Genomic DNA, 21,424 nt, shown 5'->3' with positions numbered 1-21,424 from the left:
AATATAATTCATACAACACTTAAACTCACTTATAAACAAGTAAAATACAATATCTTTTACACGATGATGTTGTTGGTGATGGTGACGGTTGACTTTCCGGATTTTGGGAATCAACAACCTCCCAAGAAGAAGGGATCCGACTAGTCGATGTAATTTTTCCTTTAGACCTCGCAATGTCCACTTTTTTCTTGGCTCCCTTGGTTGGTACTTTTCGTGGTGGTGGAGACATCATGGTGGTTTCAGGAAATGACAATTGCCGCAAAGCCTCTTTGACTTCAAGCTTCATTTGGAAAGGGAGTTTCTTGAGACGTTCTACAATACCCTTCAACTCATCATCGACAGAAAAACCAACTTCATTACTTTCTTCGCCCATGCGTAACCTTTGCCAATGGTGGTGTATCTCATCCAATAAAATTGGCTTTTCTTCAAGGAGTTTAGTAGCAATTTCGCATGCACATGGTAGGCCGTAAGATGTCCTTTGAACACAACCACAAATTTCCTTGTCCATGCACAACGTTTCCCTACAACGTGACTCTTCCAAAGCAATGTTGTCCAAAGCATATCTAGACACATGACCACCTAAGCTGGAGTACAAAGTGACATCTTTGAATCTTTGTTCCAACACGGTAACGCTCTGACCAAAGGTTGTTTTTATCGCAGTGAACTGAAGCAACAACATGTCATGTATTTTCTCCCAACAAGTACCCAAATCACCCACACTATTGTCCAAATATTTCTTCACTAAAACATGAGTCGATTCTACCCTATTGGTGGATCTGCAACCAATATGCAACACACGGTATGTCCATGCCTTCACTATTTTCTCCTTCACTTCATTCAAGGTGGTCATGGCATACTTTAGGAAAGGTGGGAAATCACTAAAAGCATCTTGGAACTCCACTAATGCATTTGCATATAACTCTTGAGTGGGCGATTCAACCATAGCTTTCCATGCCCTCATGATCTTCTTGACAACATCGCGATTACTCACCTCTTTCCCATCCTTTTTTCCCAAAGGATATTTACAATCTAAGACGCACCTTTGTTTAACATTTGCTTGCACATGAAAGTAACAATTCATTGCATAACTTTCCGGGAAAACAATTCCAACCGCTTTCATCAAAGACCCATCCATGTCGGTAACAATCACCTTAGGCATATTCATCTTTGACGTAAGAAGTTTACGCAACATTTTTAAAACCCAAACGAAGTTTTCCTCTTTCTTATGTGTCAAGAATCCAAACCCAACCGAATATGTCAAATCGGTCGAAGTGACCCCAACTACCTCAAACATTGGCATCTTGTACATGTGGGTTTTGTAGGTGGAGTCCATAACCAAAACCGTTGGAAAATCGTTAAACAACTTAACGGATGTTGGATGAGCCCAAAAGATATCTTCGATTGTAGTAATTTCACTTTGTGTTCTAGAGTAATAAGTATAGTTGTGCTCCTCCAACTTCGAGATTAGATATTGCAACAGCTTCTTGTCACCTCTATTTGCCTTCCATATTTGTTGACGTTCATTGTACACTTGCTTCACATTTGTCATGCAATGTGGTCTTTTGTTCTTCAAGTGTATCAAAATATTTCTTGGAAGCATCTTGCTCTTGGTCAAGTCACGTACAATCTTCTTGTCGTCCTTTTTTAATCTACCAGCAAGAATGTGTCCTTCTAAAGCCGGCTCCATCGCATGGTTGTGAACTCCGTTAAGAATGTTCAATCCCCATCCCTTTGTTTGCGTACTTTGATATCCACTAATCATGAATAAGCACCCACATTTTCTTGAGCCCATTGTTGCATGCTTCGGTTTTTTTTAGGCACTTTGTGAGCTCCACTCCTTTCACACACTACGCGCAACATTGGATGGATCAAGCTTGATCTTTTTGTAACAATTGTAAATCCCGCTTTATTTGCTTGACGACGTACCCACTCAAGCAATTATTCTCTATCTTTCCACCTAACGTCGTCCGAAAAAAACCTAACCGTGTCAACTTCGTGGGCTTGAAGTGGGAGGACACCGGGGCCAACATATTTAGAAGCTTCAACATGGACGGAAGCTCCATCAATGTTTGGTTTGGCTTCAATCTTAGGCGGTTTGACATCTCCGGAAATTTGGACAAAATTTTGTTTGTCTCTCCCGGAACATCTTCCGCGTTCTCTACCATTACTATAATTAAACAACACAAAAATATGAATTAACAACTGACTAATGCATAAACATACATGCCATAATGAATTAAAACAAAGAAAAACAAAAAAAAAACAGAGAAAAAAAATTGAAAAAAATGGCAGTAGCTGCCATTTTTCGGTTGTGAAATTTTTTTCACAAGTATTCATCAGTAGTTAACTACCGAGGTTTTTCTCGGCAGTAAGCTACCGAGAATTTCCTCGGCAGTATACAACCGAGATTTCCCATGCCAGGGTTCTACGTAACTGACGTAGATACCCATACAGTAATCAAAAAATAAACCGATTAAAATGCTCAATACCTGTTTTTTTATGTCAAGAGTGTGTTGATAGCTCCTATGCTTGATGCTTGAATCATTTTGGAGCAAGATTTGATGAAAAAAATTATTGGATTTGGGGGGGATTGGATGAAATGGTATGGAAGTTGATGAAAATAGTGTGTAGGAGGAGCAGGTTTCCTGTTTCATCTGATGAAACATATTTCTCGGCAGTTAACTACCGAGGTTTTCCTCGGCAGTTAACTGCAGCCGGATTTTAAATTCCTCGGCAGTTAACTGCCGAGGGGGCATAATCATATTTTACAAGTGTGACACAGCCTTATGCAATGTGTCAACAACAATTTTCAAAGCAGTTTAGGAGGCAAGACAAAAACCTCGATATGTAAATAATTAAACTTTAGGGTTAATTAAATTTTTAGTCCCTATAAATATTCACAGTTTTGTTTTTAGTCGTTACAAAATAAAATCACACTTTTTAGTCCCTGTGACATTTTCCTTAAGCATTTTAGGGACCAAAATGTTGATGGAAATTTTTGACAGGGACTAAAAATGCTGATGGAAAAATTTTACAAGGACTAAAAATGCTGATGGAAAATTTTATAAGACTAAAAAGTGTGATTTTATTTTATAGGAACTAAAAACAAAATTCTGAATATTTATAAGGACAATTTACTTAATTAACCCTAAACTTTATTATAAGCTCAAATGTTCTATAGTCATGGCCATAATCTTATTTTATGGTTATTTCACCTCTTGTACACACAAATGGCTAGCGGTCCTAGTGAGGACAAAATGAGGAATAAAACCATAGTAATAATTTTACTAAATATAAATTTGAGGCCTAATCTGAGGTGGATCTCATGAATTGGCCAATGTGTCTGTCTAAGCCGATAAATAAATGTAAATCTCAATCTAAAATTAGTTACAACATCCAAAAAATTTAAGCAATATGGAACTTCAATACAACTTCAATATACACCTCGATGATAGTTTTTTAACGAGGGTAGTGTATCTTACTTGTGTGGTTGTTCTTAGTCCAATGGATAATCGAGCTACAAGTTGTTTCGAAAAGTCTCATTTATGGTATTTGAGTCATTTTGACTTGAGCCTAATGTTGTTCTTAATCTAATGTCATGATTCAACCCAATATTGCTCCTCAAAAATACTAAAGAGTGAGAGTGAAAGAGAGAGAGAGGTGTGTAATGAATAAGATAGCAGTGCGAGACGTAACAACATGAGTAGCCGAGTTGAAACTTCAACCTGCCTCGTCCTTTGGTGGACTGCTGAGCCAAAATATATTGCAAAAGAGCTATTAACAATGGTTTTATGAGATGTGAGTGGTAAAAAAGTTTGTAAAAAATATCAATTTCACCAAATAGTTCTCTTCTCTGTCAATCTCTAGAAGATTTTTTTTTTGTTGCCAACTAAGATCTGAATGTGAATTATGTGATTCCAGTTACATCACCAAACTCTGAGAATGAGAATATCTTGTAGGGTGCAAATTCATGTAGTACTACAGAGGTCTATTTTTTGTTGGTTAATAGCTGAGCAATAATATAAGTAACGACAAGCAAAAACAAACATTAGAAATACTACCTCCGTCCCAATTTAATTGACACAATTTTGTTTTTCACACATATTAAGAAAAATGTATAAATAAAGGAGAAAGTGAAATATATTGTATTGGGAATGATAAAAGTAGTATTATTTACTCCCTCTGTTCCTTTTTAATTGTCACATTTTGACTTTTTACACAAACCAAGACAACAAATACTTTTACTACTTTTGATACAACGATTTATCTTTTTCCTATAATAACCTTAATCATTTAATACTTCATTTCATACATTTTTCTCTCTGCAATAAATATATAGGGGTAATATAGGTAAAGACACATTTAATGATACTTTGAACTTTGAAAACGACAATTAATTAGAAACAAAATTTTTATGCAAAAGTGACAATTATAAAGGAACGGAGGGAGTAGTGTTATATTGTATTAGAAATGATGAAAGTTGTATTGAAAATTGAAATGAATCAGTTATTCCGGGAAGTGTGATGATTATGAACTACAAGCCCACATAATTGTAGCAATAAAATATTAGCAACCAGAATTCTTTCATTCTGGACCAGTAACTAAGAATGATTCTCAACGAGTGGTTGTGATGAATATTGAGCAATCAAATCATTGTTATATCACTCCAACATACTATATCCATAAGAATCTTCCATCACATTCTGTCACTTCAGCTTTGCTGGACTAGACCCCATTTCAATACTCATCTCTCCATCATAAACCACTAACAAACAATTAACCTAAACTTAAAGAATAATCCTAATTCCTAACCCAATTTCATACATTAATTTACCATTTTATCGTGGACTATGTAGTAGCCATGTAGTATGTAGTATGAGTTGGGACATCAAACGTTGAGAAGCATGGTTTAGCTCAATTAAAAGAAATAAACCGAAAAAATGGTGAATTATTTGAAATTAATAGAATGAAGAATATGATAAAAATAAGGCAGGATACACCTTTATATAATAATATTTAAGATAACTAAGATAATAAACTTCTAACTCCCTTAAACAAATATCCAACACTTAAAGAGTTCTACGTTTTGTAGCATCGATATTTTATATCAAAAGTATATTCAAGTACATTTAAATGTCCGATATTTTTTTCTTTTTTTTTAAAGAACAAGTGTCCGATACATGTCAATGTATAATACCATCATAAACTATATCAACATTCAATCAAATCATTAAAGTGTCAACATATTAGTAGCATATTGTGTCCGCTATCATGTATATGTTAGTGTTTCATAGATTCTACATAAAAGAGGTCCATGATTGTTCACTTGATACTAACATTTCTCCCTAGCCATAACAAATTAGCCCCAAACACTTATAAAGAAAAAGTTACAATTAACGTAGGAAATAACATAGAAATGAATAGGTAGACACAGTGGATTACATTAATATTAATTAGACCCTCTTGCTTGAATCTGAAGCTGAAACTAAAATAAGTCAGCTCCAAATACTCATACACCACTGCATAATATGTTCCATATGAGAACAAGAAACACTTACTAATCTGTATCAAAAACACAACACCCCAAGTAAATAACTAACCTATGGACATTAGAAACTAAACTACCATGTGTTAACAAATCATATTTTTTTTTTTTTTTTTTATATCAGGCAATGGTTTAAAACCTGAACCGGACATCAAACAGGCGAGACTTCTAGATCATGATTCAACCGTGTTAAACCGCTCGTTATCGAACTTCCAAAATAACCAAACCATAATAAATGTCGGTTGAACTGTCCGGTTCGGTTTTTTATTGATATCAAGGTTTGATATCAGAATCATCCCAAGGAACATTTAGATCAGTTGAGACCAAAGAATCAATATCCTCCCAACTCCAATAGTTTGACATATCCATGCCACTACTTGTTGCAGGTATCTCCCATGGATGTGTAATAGTGCCACTACCACTAGTGCTTGGCATTGCACTGTTGTTAATAGTTGACTCCTCCATTATTTTAAACTCTTCACCATAGTTATATCCATTGGATGATCTTAAAGAGCTTGAGTTTGAGAATGGGAATATAAAGCTTTGGTTTTGAGGAAAAGGCATAGATGAACTCAGAAACATGTCATTACCAATACCAAATTCTTCATTGTTACCACCTGATTGATCTTTGGTACTCATTAGATTCTGTGGTGGCAACAAAGATGGTGGATGAATAAGAGATTCATGCATAGAAGAAGGTGTGGTTTTTTTATTCTGCCTGTTGTCATTTGAGGTGGTGGTGGAGGAGGTGCTAATAGTAGTTTTTGAGGTGATGCTAATAGAAGTTGGAGAAGTTGATATCTTGACTCTCTTATTCTTCCTAACACCACCAACAGGAACATTCCTGAGAGTACCACCTTTAGTCCAATGTCTCTTGCAAGCTCTGCAGAAATGGCGAGGTTGAGACTTGTTATAGTTGTTGTAGTAACAAAATTTGGTATTTGTAGAGTCACATCTTGGACAATTCACTGCCTCTAGTTGCTGATTTTGTTGCTGTTGTTTTCTCATGGGAGGAGTCTTTGGAAGTTCCATGTTTTGATCTTGCAACAAGGTTTGGTTCCAATCAACACCTCTACTAGAAACTTGCTTAGAACTCAAGCCCATATCTTAATAAGATAACAATAGGATCAAAAACAGGATTTTCTTTTATGCAATCAAATGAAAAAAAAAAGTGATAAGTTTAGCCCTTAAGAAGAGAAATCATTAAGGTTAATAAGAGGATGATGAGATTAATATTATCACGTTGTTTATAGGATAAACCGTGTAGAAGTGCAAGGGAATTGATGAATGAGAGTGGTTTGATAGAAGGAAAAGACTAGGAAGGTGAGAAGAAATAAGCATGTATTTTCTCTAATAAAATGTCTATATCTAATAGTGCCTATTTATGGCCTTATCTATCTGTAAAGGAACAATAATTATACTAATAAGATCAGAGAAAAATTACTTCAACTTGTTTTGTGTGTGGAAGAAAGGAGTGGTTTAATTTTTTGATTGTTACTTATAGGGTTGTATATAGGTTTAGTAGAGGAATTTCCCTATCAAATTTATGGTAACAACCTGGGAGTTCAACTTTTCTTGCTCACCACACAAGTATTATAGGAAAGGGAAATAGCGCTACTAAGCCATTTTTAGAGGGATTTAAATGTCGGCATTCATCAATTTACTTATATTCATTTATGGATTTAATATATTATAGCCGTCGAATCATGATCAGACGAATTATATATCAAGTTTGATACTTTAGAGTTTAGAAAAAAAATTAATTTACTTCAAAATTTAAATCATCCAATCTCGATCCAATTATTAGCGATGTATGAACGTTCGTGAACTTACGATCTTAGGAAATTCAAATTTTGTCTTAGGGATACTTAACCTCCAAGTTGAAGGTGGGTGGTTGACACGTGGAAAGCTATAGGCCATTGATAGTGCTCCAAGTGTTTTTGCTGTAAAAGGAAAGTTGATGTGCATGATACTAAAATAATTTGAAGTATAGGCATACTTGGCCAATGGCCACCAATACAAACACAAAGTTGGCAAAAAAGACGACAAGCACACAAAAGGCTAGTTTTTCTAAATGGATTAACATGACATTAGGGGAAAGGGAAGGGTGGTAATAGTGGGGCCTTAGATTCTCATCAAGGTTAAAAACAGTTGGCAACACATGGTTTTTCTTGTGGGACACATAGAAAGAATGGATGTAGTGTAGTGGTGATTTATGGTCCAATGTCATGTGATTACATGTTACAAGTTGGGTATATCTATAATGTTGCATGCACGTGTAGGTCTCATGTCTATGGCCTATAATGGTGTAGGTCTCAAGTTCATTTCTTAAATTCACCTCAAATAAAGAAATTAATAATAAAGTAATCTCTTATATTAAGAATGTTTAAATCTTGATCTTGACACACATATATCGAATTTTATATTTATGTAAAATCGTAGAAAAGATATATAAGTATACAATTGAGAAATGCTAATGAGTACTTTAAGAATACTTTTAAGGGATTATAAATAGAAATTTTTATGAAAAATTATGTATTCAATTTCAATGCATCGAAAATTGATTTTTTTTTTTTTACTTTTTAGTGAATATGACTTAATTTGTATTTATGTAAAAACGTAGAAAATATATATAAGTATACAATTGAGAAATGCTAATGAGTACCTTAAGAATACTTTTAAGGGATTATAACTAGAAATTTTTATGAAAAATTATGTATTCAATTTCAATGCATCGAAAATTGAATTTTATTTAAATTTTTAGTGAATATGACTTAATTTGTATTTATGTAAAAACGTAGAAAAGATATATAAGTATACAATTAAGAAATGCTAATGAGTACCTTAAGAATACTTTTAAGGGATGATTATAAATAGAAATTTTTATGAAAAATTATGTATTCAATTTCAATGCATCGAAAATTGAAATTTTAACTTTTTAATGAATATGAATTAATTTGAATCTAAAAAAAAATGTCTTTAACACTTTTTTTTAGAGGCTCGTAAAAATTAAATGTAAAATCATCTGTATAATATTTTTTGGTCAAGAGGACATAAATCATGTGTATATATTATAAGCAATATAATCATGTGTATATATTATAATCATGTGTATATATATATATATTTTTTTTTTTCCTTCAAAAAAAAAAATATTATAAGCAATAGAATCATTAAAGACATTTTAAAATAGTACTAGGAGCATGTTTGGAGTACGACGAATGTCTTGACACAAATTAATTTGTGTACGATGGATCAGCCGACACGTTTGGACAAAGAATAACTGAAGTGTCATACACACACATAAGCATTATTTGATTTGATCTTCACAATGACAGGAACGTACAACAATGCCAATAATATATATGGCAATATCTATCTAGTTAACTTATTCTGTAAATAAATTTGATCTTCACAATGACTGTTTTTTTTTTAAGGGAGATAAAACATGTTGAAGAGTAGAAATATGTTTTTGTATTCCGATTATATATTAAGGGAGTTTTGTTCTGACAAAAATTGAATGGATTTCGCTTGTGCTTATTTTATGCTCTTAGATATGTCTAAGACTTGCATACAGTAGAAACTCTTTAATTTAATACTCGGTAAATTAATAAACTCTCTAAAATAATAAATTTGTCCGGTCCTGACTTGGGCCAATGTAAAAAATTGAAAAACTCGATAAAATAATAAGATAATAATTTTTTCGGAGATCCCTTTATAATTTTCGGCCCCAAGTAAATCATAAATTAATAATTCATAGAAACTGAAAAAAAATATATTAAGAATACATTGAACACATTTGTTCCTCTTGTTTACATTTACTGTACTTCAAAAGTCATTATTGTTTTCCAATGCATGTGAACACAGTAGTTACTAATTTACGTTGAGTCTCAAGGTTCGCTGCAACGTAATTCTAAGAGACATAGACTAATTTGCCTTTTTATTTGGTATGTACAGTATAATTACTTAAAAACTCTTTAAATTAATAATTATTAATTTATCGATAAATTAATAACCCTTTAAATTAATAAATTTCTCCAGTCCCGACGTTATTAATTTATAGAGTTTTTACTGTATTAGTAATGTTGAAGAGTGTTGATTTTGACTCTATAAGAGTGGTTGATAGCTATCATAATAATAGAAGAGATGAATTTGATTTTGGAACTATTATTAGAGAATGTAGAAATACCTTCCCTTCTCTTTTCACAAACTCGAAGGTGGACTTTATTAGAAGATACATCGATGAGGCTGTTAATAGTCTAGTTAAGACGGTCATATTTTATGCTGGTTTTCATTTATTCATCGAAATACTTGATTGTAACCAAAATATTATTATGAATTAAATTAGATAGTTTCGTAAACACGACTGTTGAAACGAAATACTTCCTCATGTCATATTTTTATAAGAAATAATTAGTTTTTTAGATTATAATTGATCATAATTATCCAATGAATCTAAAAAGTTGATTATTTCTTATGAGAGAATGTTAACCAGTGCCCCCGGGGCATTGGTTAAGCACCAAATAAAGTAAGTCTTTATTAAAAAGTATTGTAATTATTACTTAATAAAAGTGACAGTTTATATTTCCAAGACAGAAAATTCTATTTATAGATTCCTTAACCAGTGGCTCCACCCCGGGGCACTGGTTAACAAGACCCTTTCTTATAAATAGGACTAGAGAGTGCACGTTTTTCCTCTCCTTTATTTTTCTCACATTTGATAGGATTTAGTACACTATATTGAATTAATTGATTTGAGTCCTAGTATTTTTTTGGTAGAATATTTGAGTCCTATAATTTACTGCATGGCTACATGCTTATGCGCTCGCTTTTATTTTCTATTGATATTTTGCATTTCTGATATCACTTGCGAGAAACTCAATAAATAAACAATGAAATGTAAATACAGCTCAGAAGATAAAAGATTACAAAAATATTTTATAAGTTAGGGTGAAATTTTACCTAATGAATTTTCTTCAACTTGCTGGCAGCTATAAAATTAAGTGTTAGTATAAGAATAAGGAACCCTATAGCCACATGTAGGTGTATAATTGAACTACCATCACGGTAAGATATTAGTCTGTGAATGAAAATCAATCTTTGGTCGGTTGATTAGGTAAAGAGTCTCGTATCTTCAACTGATAAAATACAATAAGAAAATGACAAAACAAAGAATATTTGTCGGACAAATATGAAAATGACATATCGAATTAAATCTAAGTTGAACTCTCTTAAACTATAGGTAGAGTCTTTTTTTTAATTTAAAAGAGGGAAGAGTCTATTATGTCCAACTTAGACGCCAGCTAAAGACCATTAAACTATTATGGTCATTTAAAATAAATTTGATTAAGAATCAAACTAACATATATTATCTTGTGCACATATATTCTTTGGCGGCTCTTCTAGGTGGCAGGTGAAGCAAGAAACCACGTGGTAATAAAAAAAACAATCACTGAAATCAAATTTTTAATGGTTAATTGCCCTTTGATGAACGCAGTTAGGTGTGAGAATGGATTAGGTAATCTGTTGAGACTGTATGACATGTAAGCATTTAGCTTGGGTTTAAATATGTCTTTTATTTATGTCTTCCTCAAAAAAAATGTCTTTTATTTACTAAATATAAACTTAGTCAGCGTTTTTATCGTTGATCATTTAGTTATAAAAAAGCCAGACTTTAGCCTGTTTATCTTTCAAGTTTAAAACAAATATTATTTATATAAATCAAGTTTTTTATATCTCAACGATAAAAAAACTTAGTGATCACACTTTAAAATTCCTTGCCTTTCTTAAATGTGTATTTTGTAAAAAATTAGCATTGGTCCATCAATCAATAGATCAATATTTTTAGTCAATTGACTTGACTCACTCATTTGTTATAAATCAAGTTTTCTAACCTAGAAATTTGCATGTTCCAATTGGATCAGATTGAAAACCAATGATTGCTCTCAAAATCCACCGAACGGCAGTTAATTACAGGTCCGCACTTTAGATGATAGTAAAGACACTTTCTAAATCGGGTCACTTTAGAGAACGGTTCAGACACTTTAAATTGGATGATATGATTTAAAAAATGTTCCCAAACGATAGTTAACTACCGCCTGCCTTTTATGGATGTCGAAAGAGCAATTGTCGTATTTTTGCATGTCAGTCCAGACAAACATGTTTCGAAAAATGTTGGAAGACGGGAAATCATCATTTACACAGGATTTGTTGCCACGTGAAATTTTCATCCCTTTAAGTTATTAAGATTTTTTTTGATTTGAAATATATATATATTAAGTTAAAACTCCGATTCTTAGGGAAAAATGTCCTAGTAATCCGGAGTTCAGCCGTGAGGTAAGGATATCCTGACTAAAAATTATTTCATCCAAAAAAGGAATCGAACTCGGGTTCTTCCAAAACAATTCGTCCTTGGTGACACTCATTTACCACTTGAGCTCAATTGCTCGGTTATCCCATTCTTATATTTTGTTTCAAGTATTTCTTGATATGGAGCTGTTCACAAAATAAGCAATAAATAGACACGCATGGGCATTTTTTTGGTGGTTGTTGTCGTAACATGAAAGTGACATGGTGATCAGAGACGCAAAAGTGGTAGGTTCAATTCTGTTAAAGTTACGTGAATGACATGGAAATCCTTGTAAGCTAAGCATGTGTAAGAACAAAACCACGAGAAAAGAATCCCTCGTGTTGAATCTACACTTGTATAATTTGGTATCACATGAACGACTTCAAAAAAAAATGGCCCGTTATTGGGCATTTTAATTATAACAAATCGTTCAATCTTAAAAAAAAATTGATTTTATTTGTTCAATCACACAATTAAGTGTATATTTAGTATCATGACGAGTTACCATAATTTCAACAAATCCAATGTAATACCAAACATGCATAAAGTGTTGCAAATTTGAAATCCATTTCTGCGAACTTGGAAAAAAGAGTTGCATCAGACAGGTGATGTTGTGTGACAGCGTATATACAAGGTAGTTCTGACTACAAAGTAGTTCTTACTACATGTTCTAATTAGTTTTTTAATTTTATTAATTTCATTTACTTATCGTACATTCCTGCCCGAAACAGTTATAGCTACTATGAGTTAAACAAGTTCTCTGGTCACACAATGCGAGAAGTACAAGCTGAGAATTACACCAACCAAAAAAAAAAAAAAAAAAAAAAAAACTAAAACTTAAAGTCCTTCTTCTTCGACTTGCCGTCCTTTTCTTGCATCTTTCTTTTTCTTTTCTTCTCATTCTGGACCAGATAAAGACCAAAGTTAGATACAGATCATAATGGTATGTTAAAAAAATGTTAATATGCAGTCCCATATGATTAGTAGGGTTAGTTAACACACCTCTGCAACCATGTCACTGAAATCTTCTCGCTGACTACGCAACTTCTCTTCCTCCCTAGCTTCCTCATACCTGCATAAATCCAGAGGTAAGAAATCATTTCTTCAAAAAAAATAACCCACTAAATCTGAAATAGAAACGATGAAAAGAAATTCATACTTGGCAGGCAGAACATTTTCCATGGCTTCCAACTCTTCCGGCAGTAAAGTGACGTCCACTTTATCTGACTTTTGACCTTTAAGCAAATCGACCTGGAAGTTCCAAAAAAGAAAAAAACATGAAACATGTCACCTCCTAAAACAAATATCATTGAAAACAACCCTCTACCCTATTAAAAGAGAAAACATCTTACCCTTTTAGCACCCGATTTATCCTGGGTGCCAGTGCCAACCACATAACTACAGAGAGGAGAAAAGGAAGCGTCAGAACTTATCAAGAAACAAACAATTATGGAGAGAGAAAAATGCTACTCAAATACTATATAGAGTTGCTGCAAAATTTACATACGTGTGTCCGGGTACAAGTAAAGATCCTGCACCAATTTTTTCTTCTTTCTCTTCAAGCACCTTCATAGATAACGGAAAAATAAAAAGGTCAATGATATGACTAGTCAAACAGAAGTCAAAGCTGTTAAAAAATGTTCAGTAGGAAAAACTCACTTGATAAAGAGGCTTCTCAGGCTCCTTATTTCTCTGTTGCTTCCGTAGGTCAATAACATCAGGTGTCTCCACTCCAGTAGGAGTGCTGAGCAAAATGACACAGGAAAAAGAGGTAAGGAATGAGTTCAAATTGACAGTAAATAACTGTACGGGGATGGATTACTCTAAATCTTAGTGGTTTGGTTCATTTTTTTTAGAGGGAAGGGGAGGGCAAGAGAGCAAAAAAGTGGGGGACTTAAGGGGTGAGATTGCTTATTTAAATTTAGACTAAAATACCTGTATAATTAATATGACCTCAAATATTACAAGGGTGAAAAATATAATTTTACATGTTACTTCCATTAAACCCCTCCCATGTTGAACCAAACACGGTATTTTAAAATCTTCCCCCCTCCCTTCCATTAAAATCCCTTCCCTCTCATCCATTAAACCTAACAGACCCTAAGTGGGACCTGCATATCCACATTGTTTTTTTTTTAAATTTTCAACCAAGTACCTAACCTAATAAGCACCACATCTATCTAACCCAGTACCTCTGATAAATTTACTAGATGACCCTACTAATAAATAACTCAACATTGCATTTCATCAATCATTTAAATCATAGCAAGTAATATTTTGACTACGAACAAGTGATAATGCCAAATAAGCTTAATTGAAAGACATGTAATTTATAATTGATTTTCTTTATGTTGGTGGGTTATTTTCCATTAAGAATAGTAATCCCTTTCAAAAGAAAAAAACTAGCAAAATCAAGGTGAGGCACTTCAGAACACCCACACTTTCTTTTGGTAAAATGACCAACCACACTTCAAACCTACATTACATGTTAACAAGATAATGAAATGGTAAAATAACAATACCTTGATAGACTATCAACAGACTGAACACCATCTTCAAATTCCTCCTCTTCCATTCCTTCTTCTTCCTCCTCCTCCTCTTCTTCTTCCTCTTCTTCCTCCTCCTCCTCCTCCAAATCACCCCAGTGTTTAGTCTTATCAACTGGCTCTTCCTGCATAATGAGGACACCAGCAAATTATGAAAAGAAATAACACAATGAAAATGATAACATTTTAAAGTTGACATTGTATGGGGCTCTTAAGTAAAACTTAGTATTTTTATTTCTTACGTTTTTCATTCAACCAATAAAAGGACTGCCTCTTATGGGTGAAAAGAGAAGGAATTTTTAAAACGCCGCCACACCAAAAGAGTAATCAAGAAATAGCACTGAGGAATATATTTTGAAGTTTTGGATAAGCAAGGTGATATGATACAACACTAATTACTCTCTTGCTTTCATCTCTACAATGTTTACATTAAACACAGGATAAGAAACAAAAAGAAAACTACATATATAGTCTATATGAACAGATAAAAATGAAATTTCATATGCTTCAGAAACATGTTTACTATTGAAACCCAACAATGAAGTTAGAAAAAATGGGTGGCTTTGTAAAATAGTATTTGATAAAAAGCTTCCACTCTAATTAAATAGTATAACTTCTAATTAAAGCAAACCTCATAGTTAGGCTGATCTTGTTGAACACCAAAAACATCTCCATATAGTGGGCGTCCATACTGTTTAGATGAAGATACGTAAGCTGGTTAATAAGATAAAGGGGGAACCAAAAATAAACAGTGAATTTATAAAGAAAGTATACTTCGTCGACAGGAGGCTTGCCCCATCCACCAGGATGATAACCAAAGCTAGCTCCAGCGGGTATGGGAGCATTCAGTCCTGGGATCTTCAGCTGAGGGTAAGATGGTGGAGGACCATATCTCTGGGGAAAAAAATAGAACACGTTTAATGTACAAGGCCAATACAGGATCAACGAAAAATGCACTAGACACTGTCCTTACCTGCATATTAATAAGCCATGGAGGAGGAGCACCCTCAGGCATACCAAGAGCTTCTTTCAAGTCGTGTGATAACATACCAGGTTTCATCTCCCTCAACTTTACCTGCACACCAACCAATGTCATCATACAAACTAATTCCGTTCCAATAATATATAAGTAAAATAAAAGAGCCAAATTAAAAGTGAAAACTTGTGAATGTGCCTGGATCACTAACGCTCAACTAGATCAATGGAAACCTCTAGTTAAAGCTAGAATAAGATAACACACTCTTAGATCTTTCGTCAAAAGAGGGGCTTGGATCCTCTCCTTATCTCATTCTCTCCTTCTCCATTTTGTGTCTCTCTCTCTTGATATTCTCTCACTCTTAATCTTATTTTTTTATTTTTTTTCTCTTTCTTGATCTTCTCTCTAAAATTTCGAGAGAAAGACACAAAATGGAGAAGGAGGGAGAAGAAGAGAATGGGAGAAGGAGAGGATCCAACCTCTCAAAAGAGAAATATTTCATACATTTACATTGGAGCTTTGAACTGTGTCTATAGAAGTTCAAATTCAACACAAAAAACACATAATGACCTAATAAACAAAATACTGGAAATACGTCAACAACAATCTATGTTTTTCCCATCAGGTGGTGGGAAACAAACTAATGCAAAAGAGGAAACTGCATTTGAAAATTGAATCCCAATAATAATTTCAGTAGTATATGCCACTTGTTGATTTTATTTAACATACAAGTTACAGCAATCACAAACTTTGCACGTTTATCAACAAAAATAGAAATTGCACATGAATTATCTGTCCTAAATAATTAAAAGAAAACGAAAAGTTCCACTCAAATCAATCGTTGGGCCAAACACCTATTGCTCAACATTAGAGATCCACTCCTGTGAAGTAAAAGTTACTATGGTGTCCTAAGAACTAGCCTAACACTACAACAAAACCAAAATGTCGCAAGAAATAAATAAGTACAACCAAAGCATAAGTTACACTATATTGAGTCTTTCTTCAATACTTTTTAGCAAGGGTAATACCTCAAATTCTTTTCCTTCGTGATACAACTCCCCAAGGGATGTCAGCTTTGGCTTTGTTTGGTACTTAAAAAATGCATCATGAAGGACCTAGCAACCAAGAAATATAACTATTAGAAAGTAGGAATTAAAATAGTTATAGAACATATGGATCAACATAAAATCATGTAAGTAAAATAAAATTGTAAAACACAAAGGCAAAAACACAAATGAAACCTGATAATCTATATCCATTTTTCCCATTTTTGGTTGCATACGTTCCCTTTGCTTTTGTTTCAACTTCTTACTGTCCTCTTTCTCAATATAAGCCTGCATGCACAACACTTCAGATTAAAAAAACAGCAACTACAACAATCTGGTGAAATGATTTAAAGAACATAGATGAATGTATGTAGCATAGGAAAACATCCATTTCATATAAAGTTCATTTATGAAACAGAAATTCAACAGAGGGACACAAGGCTTTTCCATCAACATCCCCAATATAACATATCTCTACTGCACGTGACTTGATAATATATTGATTTTACAACAGAACTCCCACACTCTAACTTGCTATAAGTACAAACAACTTATCAAAACCAGCAACCCATCCATCCCAAAATCTACATAAATTCTTTACATATACCAACTTCCCAGCTACCTATTTAAATAATCTTGAGATTCTTGGAAAACAAAGCACAAGTTCATAATTTGTAGTTCACATAAAAAATGCATGCAGTAGAATAAGCATCTGATGGTACAGAAAAAATGCAATTTCAGGAACACAGATAGCACATAAAATTCGTAAGTAAATGACAGAATGTTCACTTATTTTGATGGGAGGTTGTTCTGCACAGCACACACACACACACACACACACACACACACATATATATGCAAACAGGTCAGATTACCTGTCTGATTTTCTCAATACCAGTGGCAGCAATGAAATCAGGAAGTTGAAAGGGTTGTTTCTCAATACCTCGTTTCCCCTGCCAAAACAATAACACAGCTTCTGATGAGATAACTACTAACTTAATATATGTCAGCATCAATTATATAATTGGGCTAAGTAATATCAATCATAAATAATTGAAGATAAAGAGGAATTTCAGCCTGAGCATTAAGCACAATGGAAAGGCATCTGAAAATTAAAAGTAGAGCTATTAGAACCTTTGTCGTGAATAAATACCCATTAATATCATGCAAAAAAGCCATATAATTATAGGTCCCCAATTAGGCCTGCCCACAACAAAAAAGTTGAACCGAACTATACTGAAATTAACCGAACAAATTCTGGTAGTTTACGAACCAAACCACTATTTCACACACAATTTACTAAACTAGAACTGAACTGCAAATAACTGAACCGAACTACAAATATCCTCGTTTATTTTCAGGTTCGGTGTCATTTATAAACTCTTCGCGAATCCAAGATCCGCTTGTAAACCTAAATCCTCTCTCTATCAATGACGAATCCTAAATCCATTTTCACGGTCACGGTCTGTTCCTCAGGAGTCGCAAATCTCGCGATCTGTAGATTATGTACTTCACTCTCCCAAGCTACTTCTCCCTCACGAGGTTTGTTCAAACAAACCACGTAGTTTTAGAAGTCAGGGATTCGCGACTATGTTTAACTCACTAGGTATTGCCACTTGTTTTCAAGATTATAAATTGGAATTTAACATGTATATTTCAAATCCAACATTCCCTTTTCCCACAATTTGGGAATTAATCCCTAAATGAAACTGAAATTTATAGTCCCATAACCACTGTTTCATCCATCGCCAAAAGCTTTTGTATATGCACAAACTGATTCACCATTCTATAAAAAAAAAAAAAATTGATTCGCAAAAAAACAGTTCAACTTGGGGAAAATTGTATAGCAACGGTTCGGTTTGAAATTAAGAACCATTAGTCTAGTTCGTTTGTAATTAATATATTACAGTTCAATACGGATCTTATGAATTGGTGTTATGGTTTGGTTCATTTCACTTTTTGACTGAACTGAATTATGAACAGTCCTATTCCCCATCATATAAAACAATACAAGTGTGAGCACCATATTCCCAATCATTATAACAAAGATAATAAAGGAGAAACAACCCAAGGATGCCCATTTCCAAACACCTACCAGTCCAGGATTGGTGATTGCCACAGCCGCTCCCCTGCAAGAACCACATACATACATATATAAGATAAACCTTATTGACTTCATCGTTTTCACCCTATTACTACATCACTCATGCAGGGCACAACCATCAGACATGCTTACATCATTAACCTATAATAACTATCAAGTTAGGAAGCTGACTAACCTGCAAAAATTTTCTTTTCTGTGACCAATGCCTAGGTACAGGTACAGTGTTCCGATAAGATTTCAAAAACACCAGCAACTTAGGATCTGCTGCAGTAGCATCCCAAACCTGAAAATGAAATTATGAAATATCATTTGCATAATGGCCTTGAAAGAAGGGGATACCCAACCATTTCAAACTAATTGTGCAATATAAGACATTCCTACCTCAACAACATCAGGTCTTGAGCTAACTTGTTTCAGTTCAGCAATTTTCATTCTTCGTTGAAGCTGAACACAAGATTAAACTTTTTCAGAATGGATCTCCACAGGAATACAACAACAAATTTAGAATAAAACACAAAATGAAATACACATGCTACAAATTGCTTCACCTTTTTCTTCTTGTTTGATACGCCTTTTTCTTTTTGCTCGTTATCATTTTCTTCAGAATCAGAATCAGAATTAGCTTTCTTTTTAGTTGCTGCAGTTTTCTCCGCCTCATCCTTCTTATCAGTGTCCTAGTATTACAATAGCAAACCTTTAATCAAAATTCAAAACAATAAACCAAAGAAGTTGCAACGACAAAAAAAAAAAAAATCAATTAAGGGCAGCACATTACCTCTGAAGCAGTGAAACTAAATTTCTCAAATATTTTTCTAAATTCTTCATCCATGCCTTCAAAGTCTACCTTCTCTGGTACATACTCAATTTCAACTTGTTCAAGAACCTAAATATTAACAAGTATGCTTACTAAATCAAAATACTTAGATATACAATTTCACCAATTATGAAAACCATTATCTACTTAGATATACAATTTCCAAAACACTCTATAATCAATCACAGTATAGAACAATTAAAATAACTAATTCAGTTTAAGAGCTTCAATCAAAACAAAGTATAATATATATTCTACTAAATCGCGCTTAATTAAAGTTCGAAAACCCTAATTTCACTACAATATTGATTCAACAAAACGAAAACACAAACATTCAGAATAAATTTGAATAGCACCTATCAATTTAATTCAAATCAATTTCCTCCAATCTATAAACAACGAAAATCAAATGAATCAAAGGTTATGCGATAGTAACAGAGGTTAGAAGAATTGAAACCTGCTTCGGATCAGTATTCTCCGCAACGACTCCGTTTTGGTAAGGAAGTGTTACCGCAGCCATCGTCGAGGGTTTAAGAGAAATTGAGGAAAAAATTGAAATATGGAATAATGCAATTGAACAGAGATTTATCGAGTTTTTATATCTTCACAATCCACCGCCTTCACATCAAGGAAATTGGAGCTTGTTGTTGGGCCGTTTCGGCGGGTTTAAACGAACCCAATATATATTAAAAATTGCTCTTTGCCACCTCAAACTTCCGCAATACATTAGCTCAAAATTACATTTTTAGGTCCGAATTTTCAATAGTTTTATCTTGAAATTTTGACTTTTTGAAAAAATTCATATTTGATTCATTATATGTTAAAAAATTCCCATTTTTATAAAAGAAATTATTATAATGTTTTCAACATGTTTGTAAAAAATCATTTCAAAATATGAAAGGTTAAGGATAATTAAAGAAATTTTACCAATATCTATTTTTAGTCTGTGTAAAATTAAAAATTGTTTAATTATACTTAAACTTTTAATTTTTTAAAAGATTTTAAACATACTTATTTAGAACTTTTGATTGACTTACTTTAAACCAAAAACACCTGCTAAGAAGTGTGTTTTATTTTTTAGATTGTTAATTTAAGAGATTAGTATTTTTTTTTTTAAGAAATTTAAGAGATTAATATTTGTTAATTTAGTTTTGGTGCTTAATTATATTTTAAAGCTGTGTCTTCTAAAAAATGTGTTTGCAAAATATATTTTGCCGACGCTGGAATCCTTCAATACACACAAAACACGGTACAATGTCGTATCCGGTTCCTCGTACAGTGACGTGGATTACAATCATTAGCAAAAATATATGACAAAAGCACGAACCGCATAGAAAAAACCTGATACATGTTTTTTTCTCCTCCAATCACGTTTGCTTTGCAGGGAAACAAAAAAGTACACTGTTGTCTCCAACACTTGACTATGTGTAAAACAAAACAATGTTGAGCAATGCTAGGAACCATCGCTCAGTCACTCTCTTATAGTACTCTCCCAACCATTGGGCCACGTGCCTTACTTTTTAACAAATTCCAAGTCTCTTAACCGGCTTACTGGTTTTACTGGTCTAGAAAGACTGGTTCTTTAATTGAAAAAATAAATAAATAAAGAAAAAGCTTATGCAATCGATTGTGTTCAAGGAGACACCAAATAGACTCATCTTTGTCTTTCTCAAACACAACCCCAGAACTGAAAAGCCACTGATCTCCTACTCAAACACAACCACATACAAACCTGCTGTGTTTCAATTAAAGGCAACTCATTGTTCATAAAAAATTGAAGACACAGAAAACTCTTGATTACATCTAAGAATCACCAACAAATCACCTCCTCAAACACAAACACCAGCTACTTTATTACATATCGGTTCTTTCACTTTGAGTATTAAAAAAAAATTGAGCTGAATCTTACTTCTATGTTCCAGACCTTGTGTTTGGCTTTTAACGATTTTTAGAAAATACTTGTGCAATTCTTTCAAAAAAAGAAAATACTTGTGCAATAATTTGTCCGTCGTTCAAATCATCTTAACGGCTCTTCTTCTCTTCC

The 21,424-nt window shown here is 33.3% G+C and overlaps 2 protein-coding genes across 2 annotated transcripts; both read right to left on the bottom strand.

The window, feature by feature from the left end:
* Nucleotides 1-5,387: 5,387 nt before the first annotated feature.
* Nucleotides 5,388-7,299, bottom strand: LOC146943888 (uncharacterized). Its single transcript, XM_085742186.1, has one exon. The coding sequence runs from the start codon at nucleotides 6,647-6,649 to the stop codon at nucleotides 5,819-5,821; it is 831 nt and encodes a 276-aa protein (XP_085598312.1). The 5' UTR covers nucleotides 6,650-7,299; the 3' UTR covers nucleotides 5,388-5,818.
* Nucleotides 7,300-12,442: 5,143 nt separating this feature from the next.
* LOC146943887 (uncharacterized) lies at nucleotides 12,443-19,951 on the bottom strand. The gene is made up of 18 exons (XM_085742185.1): nucleotides 19,838-19,951; nucleotides 19,342-19,449; nucleotides 19,115-19,240; nucleotides 18,948-19,010; nucleotides 18,742-18,849; nucleotides 17,338-17,415; nucleotides 16,658-16,750; nucleotides 16,445-16,531; nucleotides 15,414-15,515; nucleotides 15,215-15,334; nucleotides 15,072-15,131; nucleotides 14,417-14,565; nucleotides 13,554-13,638; nucleotides 13,402-13,460; nucleotides 13,247-13,292; nucleotides 13,054-13,145; nucleotides 12,897-12,966; nucleotides 12,443-12,796 (listed from the first exon to the last, which is right to left on the bottom strand). Exons 1-18 carry the CDS (start codon nucleotides 19,898-19,900, stop codon nucleotides 12,725-12,727), a joined length of 1,581 nt encoding a protein of 526 aa, XP_085598311.1. The 5' UTR covers nucleotides 19,901-19,951; the 3' UTR covers nucleotides 12,443-12,724.
* Nucleotides 19,952-21,424: the final 1,473 nt, after the last annotated feature.

This window comes from Medicago sativa, chromosome 2, assembly GCF_051527215.1.
Source record: "Medicago sativa cultivar Bolivia chromosome 2, Bolivia_mono, whole genome shotgun sequence".
NCBI classification, from domain to species: domain Eukaryota; kingdom Viridiplantae; phylum Streptophyta; class Magnoliopsida; order Fabales; family Fabaceae; genus Medicago; species Medicago sativa.
This window is presented reverse-complemented; position numbering and strand designations above follow the sequence as displayed.

Bases quoted from the DNA above. Each gene is read 5' to 3' on its own strand.
- LOC146943888 (XM_085742186.1), bottom strand. From the start codon at position 6,649: ATGGGCTTGAGTTCTAAGCAAGTTTCTAGTAGAGGTGTTGATTGGAAC.
- LOC146943887 (XM_085742185.1), bottom strand. From the start codon at position 19,900: ATGGCTGCGGTAACACTTCCTTACCAAAACGGAGTCGTTGCGGAGAAT. The intron at 16,532-16,657 runs GTTTCATTTGTG...CTTGGTTGCTAG, and splicing joins AAATGGATATAGATTATCAG to GTCCTTCATGATGCATTTTT. The intron at 15,132-15,214 runs GTATACTTTCTT...TCATCTAAACAG, and splicing joins GCAAGCCTCCTGTCGACGAA to TATGGACGCCCACTATATGG.